The sequence below is a fragment of the Pelecanus crispus genome, chromosome 2 (assembly GCF_030463565.1).
Source record: "Pelecanus crispus isolate bPelCri1 chromosome 2, bPelCri1.pri, whole genome shotgun sequence".
NCBI lineage: Eukaryota > Metazoa > Chordata > Aves > Pelecaniformes > Pelecanidae > Pelecanus > Pelecanus crispus.
In genome coordinates, this window is record NC_134644.1 from 31562776 (window position 1) to 31578761 (window position 15986).

The window sequence follows — 15986 nt, forward strand, 5'->3', positions numbered from 1 at the left end:
GAGATGTGTATAAGTATTCTGCCAAAAGTGACTGCTAGTCTAACTCCTTTTTTCCTTACAATCTGTCTACTAGCACACAATGGATAAAATTACCTTCTTGACAGGAAGAAGGACACAATGTCCAGTCACTGAATGGAGTCACAATACAGTCCTTCCTACAGGGAAGCAGACAAGGCCTCACTGTTTCTGGTCGGAGGCTCTCAGGGCATCTAAAAAAAAAAAAAGGAAAAAAGAAGCATTATCAAATAAACAATTATTCTGCAGCGAAGCGGTGAATCACGAGAGGTACTGAATGCCTGCAGGCACATGAGGGGAGTGCTAGTTGCCCAGAATTCACCAGGATTGAGCTCAGAAATAAAAGCTGTTAGAATTTAAATATAGATGGTGGAAGCAAGCCAAAACCAGTGCATTCTACACCTGGGTATTTAACTAAAAAAAAAATCATGGTTTCTAACTCACCATTCTAGATTCTGCCTTTTGAGTGTTATTTTCAAGCTTCCAAATGATTATGAAGAAAAGCTATCCAGTTTAGCTTAGCAAAATAAATTTTTAGTTCTTAATAAATTTACCAGAAACATAAACTAGGAAGGAAGGAGGCATATTTAAACTAAGTAACATTGCTAACCCAAGAACAAATAGGTATAAACTGGCCATGATTATGACAGAAACCAGAAAAGGGTTTGAAACTGCCAGATCAATGAGAATGTGAAAGACTGTCAGAAAGGACAGAAAACCTTGCTTGTTTTAGGAAGAGGCTTGATCAGCATATAAAAGGGATTATTGGACTGCCACATATGGGACTCATTAACCCAAGTAATATTCCCTTATTCTGTGTTCCTATTATTTAATCAAGGACAAACAACTCTCTCTGCTGTAACACTTGTTTTCAGAACGATGCAATAACTCTTGCAGAAGTACTGCAAATCTTTATAATAATTTCAAAATAACTATTGCCCTAAAAGTGCATAGAATGTGGACTATCAAAGGATTACACAAAGAGGTAAGAAAAACATCACATCTGTGTTTTAGAGCTTTTGGCTCACTGCAGCAAAACATTACTATGACTAGCTTTTCCTCTTGTGGCTGCTGGGCATCTTGGACCAGAGAGATGAGACACCAGTTTTATATTTGGATTGGATCGGCTGGGAAAGCTTGGCTTGTGCGAGGCATCTTTCTTGCCAGGCTGAAGGGAGCACAGGCAGGTCTAATGATGAACTACCAAGAAAATGTGATCTCCATGGTCAGTGGAGAACTACGTCTGTGTCAGTGTGGGGGGGAGAAGCAGGGGGAAAGGAGAAGAAAAGTTGAGTTGCAGCTTTACAGGAATGTGTTCTTCAGCAATAACACTTGCTAGTTCATTATTTCCATCGGTTGTCTCTGCATTTGCTTGTCAATTCACATAAGCTTCTCAGAGTATGACCTATTACCATGAACGAGCACCAGCTTCTTGGTGCCCTCGTATAATGGTATCTCCACCCTTTTTCTTTTCTCCCCTAAAATAACAACGTGAAGAACCGTGAAATATTATAGCTATAGCCACATAAATCTCCATCATCTCTCCGTAAGCTCTCTATGTTTTTAAGTCAAATGGTGTCTTGTTTCTATGCAATTCATAAAATCAGATTACGTCTGCATGGGTGTATTATATATGGTCAGGCACACTTTAAAAAAACATCTGCTACCAATCATATACATTGACTACACTTTCAGAAAATTTCCTCTAAGGTTAAAATTCAAAATGCTTCTGAAAAGTATTGAACATCGGTTTACTAATGTTTTTTTTTCCTTAAAAACAACAGAAATTATAAGCATAGAGAAAAGTCTGAATTATACACATTCACTGTTTCACTGAGAACTTCATCTTTCAGGAGCACTGAACATTACAATTCCTCTTCAGATCCTTGGGCAAGGCAATTAGTTCAATTAGAACACCATTTCTATCTTTTATATTGTTTGTATTTAGTATATGTGGCTTAAAGCAAAGTATTGATTTTTTTTCAGTCCTTACTCAAGGTCAAATTAAACAGAAGAGATACAAGCTGAAGTCTGTAACTTGTGAGGTAGATAAGGCCAATAATATTGATTGTATCATACCACAGTAATCCTTTTTATTGAGGGGAGTTTAAAACAAGGTTCCTATTTACATTTTCATGTGGAATGTCTGGCTCTTTAAAAATGATTCAGTGATTTTAATGTGACAATTTGAAGGATCAACCAAGACTTTTCTCATTTCACAGTATTCATTTACGATACAATAAACCAGCCCTCCTCCCCAAAATTTAAGGTCAAATCAAAGGCACAGACATTAACAGCAGATTTAAAAAGGAAGATAAATCATTAGAGGTTTTTTTAAAATGTAAAAGAAGCACCAAATAAAAGATTCAATGGTATCATGACTGAGTATAACAGCAACTTAATGCAGATACACAACAATTTAGATTACTGAATGTGCTGGCATTATTCCCCATATTTCCATTTAAAGTAAATTAGGAATAAGTCTACCACTGAATAAAGCAACAAATGGTGGGCACCATGCAAATATTTAGTGCGAGAATAGCTGCCTCATGAACTTTCTAAATGACCTCTGCTACCAGCTCTTCTGGCTTTGAATCTGTCCTCAATGGGATATATTTACAGACTGCCAAACTGTATGAAGATATTATCAACTGCATTTTACTAGCAACTAATCCGTGTTTAACCCTGGTCATATATTAAACTGCAAAATTAAATCATTGGGCCAAAGGGATCTCTTAGAAAAACATGTATATGGGGAAAAAACCTCACAAAGGTTGTCAAACTAATGTTTAAACTAATGTTTCAAACTAATGCCCTGTCAGAGCTGTACTATACTTGACCTCCTCAGTCTGCTTCTGAGAAGATGCAGTTACATGGGTTGTACCACATTTAGACCCAAAACAGTCTTTTTGCATGGAACTGCACTAATCTGTATAGTGCACTGCTTGCTTGGAGGTACCACAAGGATCTTGGAAATGCTGCCACACTGCACACCACTGTCCTGGTTTCGGCTGGGATAGAGTTAATTTTCTTCCTGGTGGCGGGCATAGTGCTGTGTTTTGGATTTGGTGGGAGAGGAATGTTGATAACACACTGATGTTTTTAGTTGTTGCTAAGTACTGCTTATGCTGGTCAAGGACTTTTTGGCTTCCTATGCTCTGCCAGGTACACAAGAAACTGGGAGGGGGCACAGCCAGAATAGTTGATCCAAACTGACCAAAGGGCTATTCCATACCAGATGATGTCATGGGCAGTAGAGAAACTGGGGGGGGGTTGGCCGGGGGGCAGCGATCGCTGCTCGGGAACTGTCTGGGTATCGGTCGGCAGGTGGTGAGCAATCGCATTGTGCATCACTTGCTTTGTATATTATTATTGTTATTATTATCATTATTATATTGTTATTATTATCATTACTATTTTAATTTATTTCAATTGTTAAACTGTTCTTATCTCAACCCAGGAGTGTTTCTCACTCTCACTCCTCCGATTCTCTCCCCCATCCCACCAGGGTAGGGGGAGTGAGCGAGCGGCTGCGTGGTGCTTAGCTGCTGGCTGGGGCTAAACCACGACAACCACACACGTGCCTCAGGACTTTTATCTCAACACGACCTGATGATGGCAAGGAGCCAATGCGATTTAGCAGTCAGCCAGCTGTCAGCAAAATCACCCCTGTAAATACCACCCGTAAAAATCAATAGTGAGAAAGGTATTTTATAGTCCTTCTGTAGCTTCAGTTTTGTATTTTTAAAAGATTAATTGTTCCCTCATGAGAATACAAAGATGGGGGTCATTTTGTCTTTGCATGCAGTCATTGGTGATATAAATACAGAGCAGTAAAATCCAAAGATAATTACAACATGAAGATATTTTTTACGATCTTTACTTTTTTGGGCCCACTTGTCCCACGTTGACTCTCACACAGATGACCTTTCTTGTCTGCATCCCCACGGAACAGGTGGCCTCCCCATTCCAGTTGGCAGAGGAGTTGAAAGCAGAGACAGATGTATCCTCTATGCACTGTCCCCACGGGCCGGTCTGCCAATGATACACAGTGCAAGAGTGTTCGTTACAGCTGCGTGTTTCCTGTAGGGCACTACTATTTGGGCACTGTATTCCTCCTGGAACAATAAAACAGGGCAAAAGTTCATGCAGTGAAAGGAAAGAAAGAGTTTTATTAAAAAAAAACCAAAACAACAAACCCAAAACCATCACTTCGAAATGTTATTAGTTATATATTATTACTTTGATTACATGAAAGAAATGTTGTTCCTTTTTCCTCCTCTTCATATGCCCAATATAGACTTTGACAAACTTCAGTCAACAGACTACACAGAACAGAATGTACATGGACAGTAAATGTAAATGTGTACAACAAGGCTACCAAAATAATCTTAATGTCTATAACACACTAATGTGCTTGGAGTAATCTACAGATTTTTATTTTGGGGTTCTCTAAAACACACTGCAAGAGATCACATAAGGAGGTATGAAGACTGTAGGCAGAAGAAATGGTTAAATATTCTAGTTATGCATGTGTAGAGACCACTGTTTATGTCTAATTCATGGATCAATTAAAAACATTTTTTGAGCTCTTGTCCTAGCTCCCAGTGGATATTTATCCATTTTATGCAATTACTGAAGATGATGGCACAGCTGGCAATTTCAGGTCCAGACTGAGATAACAAAGGCTGTTGCAGGTAAAGATTAAAATGCATTCATGTGTCAATAATTGTGAAGAAAAGCTCAGATAATGCTATCTTTTTGTGTCCGGTTTCAGACAGTATGTTCAGTTTCTTATATTCAAGCACTTCAAAGTTAATCTGGCCTCCCAATCCTCCATAAGTAAAGAAGAGGTCTTTCCGATGAGACTTCACCATAGGCTACTAGATGTCTAGCCCTGTGAATAGACAGTGTCTGCTAGACCTCTGGTGTTACTAGACATGCAAAATCTAGGTTTAAGAATTAATTTAAACATTCACGGCCTAGACAGGAACAACAGGACTCCTATCTCCAGATGACAGAAAACCAGGGGAAATCTAAATAACATTTTAGTCTTTACTAAAAGATAAGAACAGTAAGAAAGATAACTGAAAGAGAAGGTTTTTATTAGTTACTGCAGATGAGCTATACTTTGTTTTTCACTGAAAAGAAAAACGTATGCTCACACCAAGCACACATCACAGAGCATATTAGCCTTTCTATCCCACCACTGAACTTTAGGTTGACCTCCAGCCCTACAGGCGTGCAAGAGGGAAGGGGTTTTAAGTACTCATTGTTGAGAGAAATTAAACAAACAACTAAATGTAATCAAAGAAACAATGGATACTTCATGTACTCCAACACAAGTAAGTGAAGTGTCACAAGCGGTGGAAATGCTTTGTACCCCAAGCTGCTTTTGTGGAATGTCTAGATCTGCAGCAAATGTGAGGAAAGGGCCATTTTAGTGAAACCGCAGGACAAAATCCAAATTCTCAAATTGTTTCTATAGAGATAATTTTAACTTCTGACTTTGGGCTAAAAATATTGATGCAACCAAGAAAGAGTAAACATCATATTAACTGAGATGTCATGCCAAAGATGAGCTAATCTTAAATTTTGAAAAGGGGGATTAGAAAAACCTAGAAATGTGTGAATGTAATTAAATAATGACAATGAAAGGGAATTGGTTCTGGCTCAGAACGGATGCAACTCAAGTCTATCATATTTGCTTTAAATATATGTCAATATGCATATCACCAAGACAAAACTTGTCATATGCATTTTCCAAAAAAAGGACATAAAAAAACCAAATGGTAAAAAAAACTATGATTATGTAATATGTTTCAAAAAGTTGTTCAAGCAGCTTCCTTCAGGAAATAAAAAAATTTTCAGGCTAATAGCAGCAGACAGGAATATAAGCAAGGAAATTAGGAAAGTAAGTGTATTTTGAAAAGGAAAAAAAATCAAAGATAGTGAATTATTTGGCATGGGAGAGAAAATTGATCCACGTGAGAAGGAGTCTAGACATGTTCCCCCAGTACCAGGGTTAAAAAAAAGGAGAATTTAGAAGAGATAAGGAAGGTTACTAAATTAATTATTTCCATCTGATGTTAGCTCAAGAAGAAACACAAGGGAAATATTTAAGCAAATTCATAAATTAAAGGGGGGCATGTGGGAAGAAATGTTTCCCCAGGAATGGATACCCTAACCACCAGTTCCTCAGGCATTTGAGAATAAAGTGACAATTTAGATTCAGTTTTGACAGCTATGCAAGAATGTATATTCAGGGAAAAAATGAGAGTGACATTGACTTGTAAACGAAAAACATTGGGGCATGAATGTCTGCAGCTCAGTGGGAATCCAGTTCTGTTCAGATGAAACCAGTAGTTAAAAAAACTACATAAAGAATGAACAAAACATGGAAATAATATGACTTTAATATAAAACAACAATCACTAGTACTAAATCTTTGTAATACTAAAAAAAATACTATTTATTTATAAATCAGTGTGCCATTCTCTCCAGGAAAACAGCATTCCTTTATGCTCCCTCAAACTAAAATAGAAATAACAGAAGGGGTTGGAAAACTGGCAGTTAGAGATGCCCTTTATAATATCTGCGTAGGGGTAACAAGATCAGGGCTGCTCAACTTTAAGAGCATATCACCAAATGAGGACAGGGTTGACAGGAATATAAAAATTGATGAGTAGCACAGAAAAAAAAACCCAAACAATTTTATCAGAATACATGAAAAAAGGACATACAATACTAAATACATTTTATATAATACATGATCAGATGACTGTAAATAACTGCTTGGCAGTACTAAAAGTATCAATTTCAACGTACAAAAAATAGCCAGAGCTGAAGCATTTCTTTTTGGATTTGGATACTTAGGCAAAGCACACTTGGAAATGAAAGGCTAGCTTTACAGAGGGTCTTGCATATTACTCATAAAATAGCAGAGATGTAGGGGTAGTTTCCTTGAACACTTTAACAGAATTGTCATATGCTTAGACTGCTTTTCTGCCTGATTTGGAGCTGGTAATGGGTAAGACATCTTGCTCTAGGATATTCAAGGACTGGATTTTATAAGTCTTTTTTTGTGACACTATCTTGACAACTTCCAAATTTCATAATGCTTAATATTTTTTAAAGCATTTAGGAACATTTTAATTAATCATTTTGATATCACTCATTTTACAAATGCATGTAATTTTATATATGCATTTCAAAACAGCTGGAATAATCTTAAAGTTTGAGAAAACAGATGCTTCTGAAGTGCCTCTTGTCATCTGAGAGTGAGGTGTTATTCATTTCTTTGCCCTAGGAATGAGGTAGGCACTCCTTGAGGCAGCTGAACTTCTGGAAGACAGATGTGGTCAGTACATGCAGACCGCTAACATAAGAACAAAGACTTCCCTGTTGGTGCAGATCTCCTGTTCCAGTTCTGCAAACATTCAGGCTTCCTTACCTGGTGCATATCAGTTATACAAACCAAGCAGACCTGTCCTACAATACACAACGGGACAGGAGTTAGGGTGCACCCATGGGAGATGAGAGGCCTGTCCTCAAGTCCTGTCTTGGATAGGATGTGAATCCCAGACCCCACACTCCAGGCAGGAATCTGAACTGAGGGGCTCCTGAGCAAAAGGGGAAGCACAGTAACATCCTCACCTTCACACACAGGTGGCAGGTCACTTTGCAAGTCTAGCCTGAAAATTCAGGTTCCCCAGTTCCAAAATTAAGTAGTTTTTTTTATTCCTGTTTCAGCTGAAATCAGTTAAAACTCATGAAAATCCCTGTCTCTCCAAAACTGATCCTTCGGTGAATAAGCAATTTGCTGGGAAAACAATTACACAAGTCAGGTTTCCGTGCTTTCAGATTTAATCACCAAGCACTGTTATTTCAAGCCAGGAAAACACAAAAATTAAAAACAAACAAACCGAGCAAGCGTAAGAGTAAACACACTAAAAAGCCCTAAGTATGAGCCCTCTTTTGCAACTATGAAGTCAAAGTGCACTGGAATTTTATCAGGAATAAAATTTTAAAGCATATCAACTGTAATTTGCCTAGAGTTGAGAAGAAACTCCTTTCATCCAGCTATTCTTTACATGCTCAGTAAATCAATCTTGCAGGTACATGAGAAGTATGAGCTATTGGCCCCTGTCAAACAGAATACCTGGTTAGATGGACAACTGATATTCTATACTACCTAACTCAGTGATGTTTAATAGTCTGTGATATATGAGGTCACACTAGATAGTCCTTCTGGCATTATACTTTGCTAATCTATGAACATACAGTAGCCATAGTAAGACATTGCCATGCATATGCATCCCTGCCCTAAGAGAATATTTCAAACAAAATTGTCTTTCACTCTCATTTTATTAAATTAAGTTTTTAAATCAGATTATTTTCTTCTTTGCATTTGACTTGGGGGGGGGGGGGGGGGGGGGGGAAGGAGAGGGGGTAATCTTTACTTTTCCAAAATCAGTATCAGTCATTTACTACTGATAAAATTTGGAATGTACCCACAGTATTAGTGTTAGGCTGTATGACACTGATTTGGCAGTGTCAATCAATGGCAGGGTATAATCAATACAGAATCAATCTGCATATCTACTATTTACTAAAAAATTAAGACTTCTTTAGCACTTTTTAGTCTCAGGTCATGGCCTATGTAACGTAGTTTTAGTGCGTGTAACTAATTATATAAGATTTATTTTAAGCAGGAAATAAAAAATTAACAGAAATATCAAACAGAAAATAAAACAAAACCAGACAAACCCTACATTCAACAAAGATAGGCTGAGCTGTATACAATGCCTTTACTAGACTTATGCAGAACAAGTATATGATATATCAGGTAACATCATTATGTCCTCTGCTGTCATTTTAAATTTTGAGACAATGACTTTCCTGAGTTTCTTACTGTACCATGAAGATGTATTTGACAGTGACACAAATGAGCTACCACTACAGGCAGGCTCACAGACAGGCAAATTTATAAATCACTTCACCTTTCAAACCTTCAAGCTGAGGACAATGATCTCAGAAAAGATATCAAAAATGGTTATTGTGACACCAGTTTCCACATGGAGTCATCTCACAAACTACAGAAAGTATCTTGAGGAAAGAGGCTCCTGTCTCTCTCTCTGCTGAGTGCAAGTAAATAAGCCCATCCTAGATGTGCATGACCACACTGTGCTTGAGGCTCTGCAGCGTATGGTTTGACCATGTGGAAGAGGTGTTGTTCTGAATGAGGAAATGCTGATGAGAGGGTGTACGGCTGAGGTCAACTCCTGGCTCGAGCAGAAGTCAGTGTGGTGCTGGAGGGGCAGTCGTATCCCAGAGCTCATTAGAAAACTTTGTCACTACTGTAATTTACATATGGCTTCAATTTTTCCTGTGAAGCTATTCTTGTCACCAAGGAATTATTATAATACTACTGAATTATTCCTGTTCTAAGTCATCCAAGAAAATTGATTATAGTGTGGCTGTTTCCTGGTGGCCAGTTATGCTAACTTGATGGTTTCTTCAAACCAATTCAGCAGCATAGATAGCTGGGAAGTAAAGAAGGAAATTAGGGTCTTAAGTGTGAAATGACATAGCTCTATCATGGACAGTCATCTGCCAACATTAACAAGCAAAATGACAGAATACAGTACTTTTTATTTCAAAGAGGAAAGAAACCGAACAATCACAGACAATACTTCAATAAGAAGCCATCGAAGATCCAGACAAAAGAACCTATTTCATATGTATTTACAGACCCTCAAAAATTTCAATGGGATATTCATGTTTAAGTACCCCAATGAACAAGAACTGAGCACTTCAGATACTTTGGGGGATTGCAATATTCCTTGTGTATGTAATGCCTGCAATGCTTTGATCTTGTCAAGCTTGTAGACTGAATTCTCCATGACTAGCAGGAGGATGCGTGTGATCAAGGACTCACCGTGATAAACCTGGACTCCTTATGTCATCTCAGAAGCCAAGTTTAGCCTTATTCAGGGATTGGCAGCAGACTTGCATATTCTTTCATTAATTAATGTCCAATCCTGATATCATAGGAATTGTATATATTTATATACAATATATTTGTCCTATCATGTTCTGAATAAAAACTCTCAAATATCATGGCTACATTATACAGGAATTACTATGAAATGTTTTACCTAACCTAGTCTGTCTCTTATACCAACAGATCAAGGAAAGGTTCAAAAATCCAAAAGGGAACACCTGTGGGACCATTCACCTGAACAGAACTGACAGCTATTTTCAGAACTCACTTTTAATGTGTAAATGGAATTATTGGTCTTACATTTACGAGACTTGGGATTTTTAGTTATACATGACATTTACAGAGTTTTCATCAACAGTAACGTGCATTTTTTATAAGCTCTGAATAGAACTGAGACCTGCATGTTTCCCAAAAAAGGTTCATGTGGAGCTTTCTTTTTATATCAGCAGAATACAGACTTTCAGATACATGAATACCTTCTGTGCCGCCAGAACACAAAATGACCTCCCACCACCCACTACACAATCAGTGTTTATATTTTCAGAACACTGCTGATCTCTGTCATTCAGATATTTGTCACACAGCAAATGACTAAAAGGCATAAGAGACATATGAGGAGAAAGATGACAATAACTCTAATTTCGGTGAAGCATAAAAAAATAAAAGCTAAACTGATACTTTTTGAATACAATACAAGCAAAGGTGAAAAGTACCTTCCAGCTAGAGTTGTAACTATATACTAAGCCTTGGAAAGTTCTTTTATTTATTTATATATTTTTATTCTCTGGAGTTTGTACAGAGTGCAGAGGAGCACGCTATTGAAGATATCTGACCAAGATGTGAATGAATCGCTATAAGCTAGGAAGCTAGGTAGACATACCAGCTTGTATCCTTAAAAAAAGCACACAATAACCTCATCTTGGAATAGTGGTAAAGAGGGCAGGGTTCGCACAAAGCTGAAGCACTACAACATCGAGGTAATGAGTTGGTTATCTCAGCAGTAGTTTAGGCATCTCTTCACTACTACCTGTCTGGTTCGGGACCTGTCAATCTTTGTGATCACTCGGTGCTGGTTCTGATCATTGCACAACAGACATAAATAAAATTCAGACCCCTAAAATCCATCCTGTGCTTAACTGCTTTGCTGCATCTGCAGCCTTGTAAATTATCCTAAGATGCCTTAAGTACCAAAACCAGAATAAAATGGGTACTTTTTAAAAAGCAGCATAAGAAAGTGGCGTAATTTTCTAGAGTAATTTAGGTTTTCATTTCTGTGGCATGCTTGTCAGGATGTTAAATTTCTGTCTCCAATAAAACTGCATAAGCATGTGGAAAATCTATTATCTTGACCTACATGGAAAAGTAAGAAGCACGTGAATATATATTTATTTGAATTATCTGAAAACATGGCTCTGTGTTTCCCTCAGAATGAGTCCATTTGACACACTATAAAAAAGGGACAACATAAAACCAATTTTGTTTCTAATTCTAAGAGCATTTCTACTTTGTTACATAGATCCATCTAAGTAATTTATTATTTGAATCATCTACTAAAATGAGTATAGTTCTGATTGCCTCTTACACTTGTAGCAAAGGTCCCTTTCAGGGAAAAGGTTGAAAGTGCCTGCTCTGCTACATGTTTTTTTACAATTACCTGAATTATGTCAAATAGACAGTATACTTTTAGCAATGAAATTAACTGTGTTTGCAAACAGAGAAGTGTTTCGGTATATAATGAAGCCCGTCCCTTTCTTTCTGCATTTCTCAGAATGGGTATTCTGTTTCACTACTTCCATACTTTTCAGGTTTCACTTTTCAGCTAAATTTCATCTTAACTCTGAAGTAATAAAATGCTTCACAGTTTTAAAGAAGAATTAAAATATGCACGTATCCTTTTATATTGAAGGCATTTAACTTTACTGTCAGGAATATGCAAGTAAACGTTTTCCAAGAACTCTTTGGTGACTATGTCTACTTGCTGCCAGTGTTGCACAAGGCATTTTACAAGTTGGACCCAGGCACACCTGATGTAGCCTTTTTAGAACCATGTTACATATAGAATGCATTTGCTCTATCACCCCACAAAATACTGAAGAACAAAACAAAACCAAACCATTTATAGGAAGCATGGAAAAACATCAAAGATTAGACATGAATCTACATCTAAAACCTTTTCCTTCTTCTTTATATTCCAGCTATGTCTTCTCTTTGCTTTTGCTGGAGACATTGCACAAGGACCATTTGCATCAATGGAAACCATTCATATGATTGAGGATTTTCAGGGTAAAACCAAAGTCTTACTATGAATAAAAATGTTAATGGGGTAACGTTAGTTACCAATTTGAGCTAAGAAGCTACAAAAGCCATTTTTTAGCATTTGAACCCATTGAAATTCTCATCTTTTCAGCATTCATAGTTACGTCCTTCCAAATTGGACTTAAATTATAGCTAGGGTTACTAACAATCCTCTGTCAACGTCTTTCATAGACATCTGCATAAGATAAATCATTTGCCTTGTTTAATTTTAATAGAAAATGGGAAACCATATGTTTGAAATCAAAACAGTAACACTGTGCAGAATAATAAAAAAAAGCAATATTAACTGAAATAAGCAAAATAAAATCTCCTCTAAAACCAGCTTTGGGTACCATGAGTAAATGTGGGATAAGCATTTAATTTTTTTCTATATTTAAAAAAACACAACTCCATCTAATAATTTGTTTCTGTTGATCAAGAAATTACTTTGACATTGCAAAGACAGTTGAGAATTCACAATCGAACAAGAGTCTTCAAGAGTATGCGACCTTACCTTCACCTGCATACGCCAGAATGGAGCGGGCACGCATCTGCTTCCCTTCTGTGGTTTTGCCGGAGCAGGTGTGTGAGCAGGAGGACCATGCGGACCACATGCTGAGCACACAGTTCTTTGGGCATGGAGCTTCGCAGACAACCGGGATTGGGTAGATAGCATCTCTACACAGCTGTCTGTCAACCTCTTCTCCTGGGAAAGAAAAGGCCAGTAGCAGTCTATCATTTGTTAAATTAACTTAAAATGAGCAATCTAGTCCAGATGGGCACACAAATAAATTAGATTCTGTTCTTCTATATAAACAAGGTAAATAGATTTTTTTATTAAAATGACTTGTCTCCTCTGCCTTGATTCTAGAAGAACATGTTTAAACCTAGTTTAATTTGATATTCTGCTGAAGTGAATGCCAGCCTGGGTGGTCTGTAGGCTTTCATTTTGTTAATACACATTTGATTCCACAGAAAATCCTAGCGCGAATAACAGAGTATATAATACACCTATGGAAAACTGTATACATGGAACTGCAGGTACATTAATCACCTATTCTTCATCCATGTTTGTGGGAGAAGGGGAAAAGCATCCTCACTTTCAGCTCAGCCAGTTTTACAATCCACAATTCATCCTTTGAAGTGCAGTTATGCATCAAAATATGAAGAGTGTTGCAGAAAGCTGCAGTCAAGAGTCTCTTGTTTGGTTAGAAAGATCTTCATTTGTTAGTCAAGCCAGTAACACATCAGTCTTCATGTCCCGGAAGTATAAAAAGATCTATGCATTTGTATTCTGTCACATCGATGTACACATTTCACTATAATAAAAAGATCCCAGGCTGGTATAAATTGTCTAATGAAATACTAACTAGTGTTTAAGTAGCAGGGCTGCTTTTGTTTTCAGTAAGGAAATAATGGGAGCACTGTGTCTGAGATTTGTCTGAACAGCACCCTAATCACAAAGTGGTGAGTTTTGTAAGGTGACATATGACTTCCTGATCAAATCAGTTAATACCCATTAAGTGAGGAATGAACAAATGAACAAAATTCAGAGGTCACTAAGTCTCACTGACAGTGACAAAAGCCTCAGGATAAATCTTCACTTTGGAGCAGATGATGGAAAAATTCAAGGAAGGAGGGAGAGGTTTGGAGTCACTGTTTTAGGGTTATAGCCTTGTGCTGGTTTTGGCTGGGATAGAGTTAATTTTCTTCATAGTAGCTAGTATGGGGCTATGTTTTGATTTTGTGCTGGAAACAGTGCTGATAACACAGGGATGTTTTAGTTACTGCTGAGCAGTGCTTACACAGAGTCAAGGCCTTTTCTGCTCCTCACCCCACCCCACCAGCGAGCAGGCTGGGGGTGCACAAGAAGCTGGGAGGGGACACAGCTGGGACAGCTGACCCCAGCTGACCAAAGGGATATCCCATACCATGAGGTCATGCTCAGCACATAAAGCTGGGGGAAGAAGAAGGAAGCGGGGGATGTTCAGAGTGATGTCGTTTTGTCTTCCCAAGTAACCATTAAGTGTGTTGGAGCCCTGCTTTCCTGGAGATGGCCGAACACCTGCCTGCTGATGGGAAGTAGTGAATTAACCCTTTGTTTTGCTTTGCTTGCATGCGCTGTTTTTGCTTTACTTACTAAACTATCTTTATCTCAACCCATGAGTCTTCTTACTTTTACTCTTCTGAATCTCTCCCCCATCCCAGCAGCGGGGAGTGAGTGAGCAGCTGTGTGGTGCTTAGTTGCCGGCTGGGGTTAAACCATGACAAGCCTTGTTATCATACAAACCAATTACAGAAAGCGGTTGCAACAAAAAGCACCAGGAACTGAGCAATAGCCCAATATGTAATGCCAGTTACAAGGAACTGTGAAAAAGTTGCATCTAAGAGCACACTGGACTTCTGAGGCCCTCTTAATCACATACAATCAAGGCATGGAAAGAGCCAGTCTCATTCGCAACCATGAAACTTTCTTTTTTTTAATTTTCTGAAAAGCATAACATTTTAAAAGCATCTGAATGCCTTTTGTATTATAAGATCCTTGCTGTACTAGAGCATAAAACCTTCTGTTGAATTATGATTCATCTACTGAAACATTATTGAAGCATATGTGATCTCGATGGGACTGAACAGAAGTGTCTATAGCATTGCTCTTGCTACGATCCATCATGTGAACCCTTTTGTTTTAATGGCTAGTGTCAACAAAGTGTCTCATCAAAATTTGCAATGAACATAAGTCTTCCATACAACAAAACATTTGTTAGAAGTGATCATTAAATACTCTATAATTTAATGATAAAGACATCAGCCAGTGTTAATAACCACCACCTGGATTCTGAAAAGCTAATTCAGTGAGCACTGTGAACGCTGTAAATGAAGCCAAAGATCTATAAACACTGCTTTATCCAAGCCTAAAACTGGCTTTTATTGCTTAATAGAATAATGATAAAATGAATCAAACACTAATCTAAACAGAAACTATATTTTGTCATTCAAGGTTTAGGGTCTTAAAACGTGTCAAATAAGAATCTCAGATAAACTGAGTTCCTGAAAATAGGAGGTTCTTTAGTACCAGTGACATGTCATGAGTCCCAGAATTATTAATGACCAAATTCTTTATAAAAAGAGGAAAAGATGAGGGCAATCCATCCAATATTATATCCCTTTAACCAGTGTCAAATATTTTATTCATACAGAATCTTTAGGCACAACAGAACCGCAAACATCAATCTTCCTTGGCTCTGCAAACCAGGGGACGTCCTGCAGCTCACGCTTTTAAAATAGCCTAAAGTAGTCATAATAATCTGAATTATAAAGACCTTTGAGATCAAGTGAGTCTCAATAGCTGTATTTTCCCGTATTAAAAATACAAATTTGAGCCCTGCCAAAGGCTTCATAGATCTCCCACATGAAGTTCTGCTTCCCTCACTGGACTCAATCTTTGCATCAATTGCTCCTTCTCTTCTATCACAGGTCATCACATCCTGACACCAGTGCAGGAGGGATTCCTGCCTGCTTCATCAGAACAGCACATGTTCAGGTTGGAGGATAAGATGGAGGAGCAGACTGCAAACTTTCAAAGAATAGTAAAAAAAGCTAGAAAAGGGGTGAACCTTACTCTCAAATTGTTCCATCGCCAGGTAAGACTCAATGAAGTAAACTGCTGTGG

General features: G+C 37.8%; 1 protein-coding gene across 1 annotated transcript in view; it reads right to left on the reverse strand.

Annotated features, from left to right (window-relative positions):
* Positions 1-15986, reverse strand: part of THSD7A (thrombospondin type 1 domain containing 7A) — a 208456-nt gene that overhangs the window by 59260 nt on the left and 133210 nt on the right. The window contains exons 8-10 of the mRNA XM_075705432.1: positions 12831-13022; positions 3899-4133; positions 94-209 (exon numbers count right to left, since the gene is read on the reverse strand). Of these exons, the coding sequence (XP_075561547.1) occupies positions 94-209; positions 3899-4133; positions 12831-13022 (543 nt within the window). The remainder of the gene's footprint in view (positions 1-93; positions 210-3898; positions 4134-12830; positions 13023-15986) is intronic.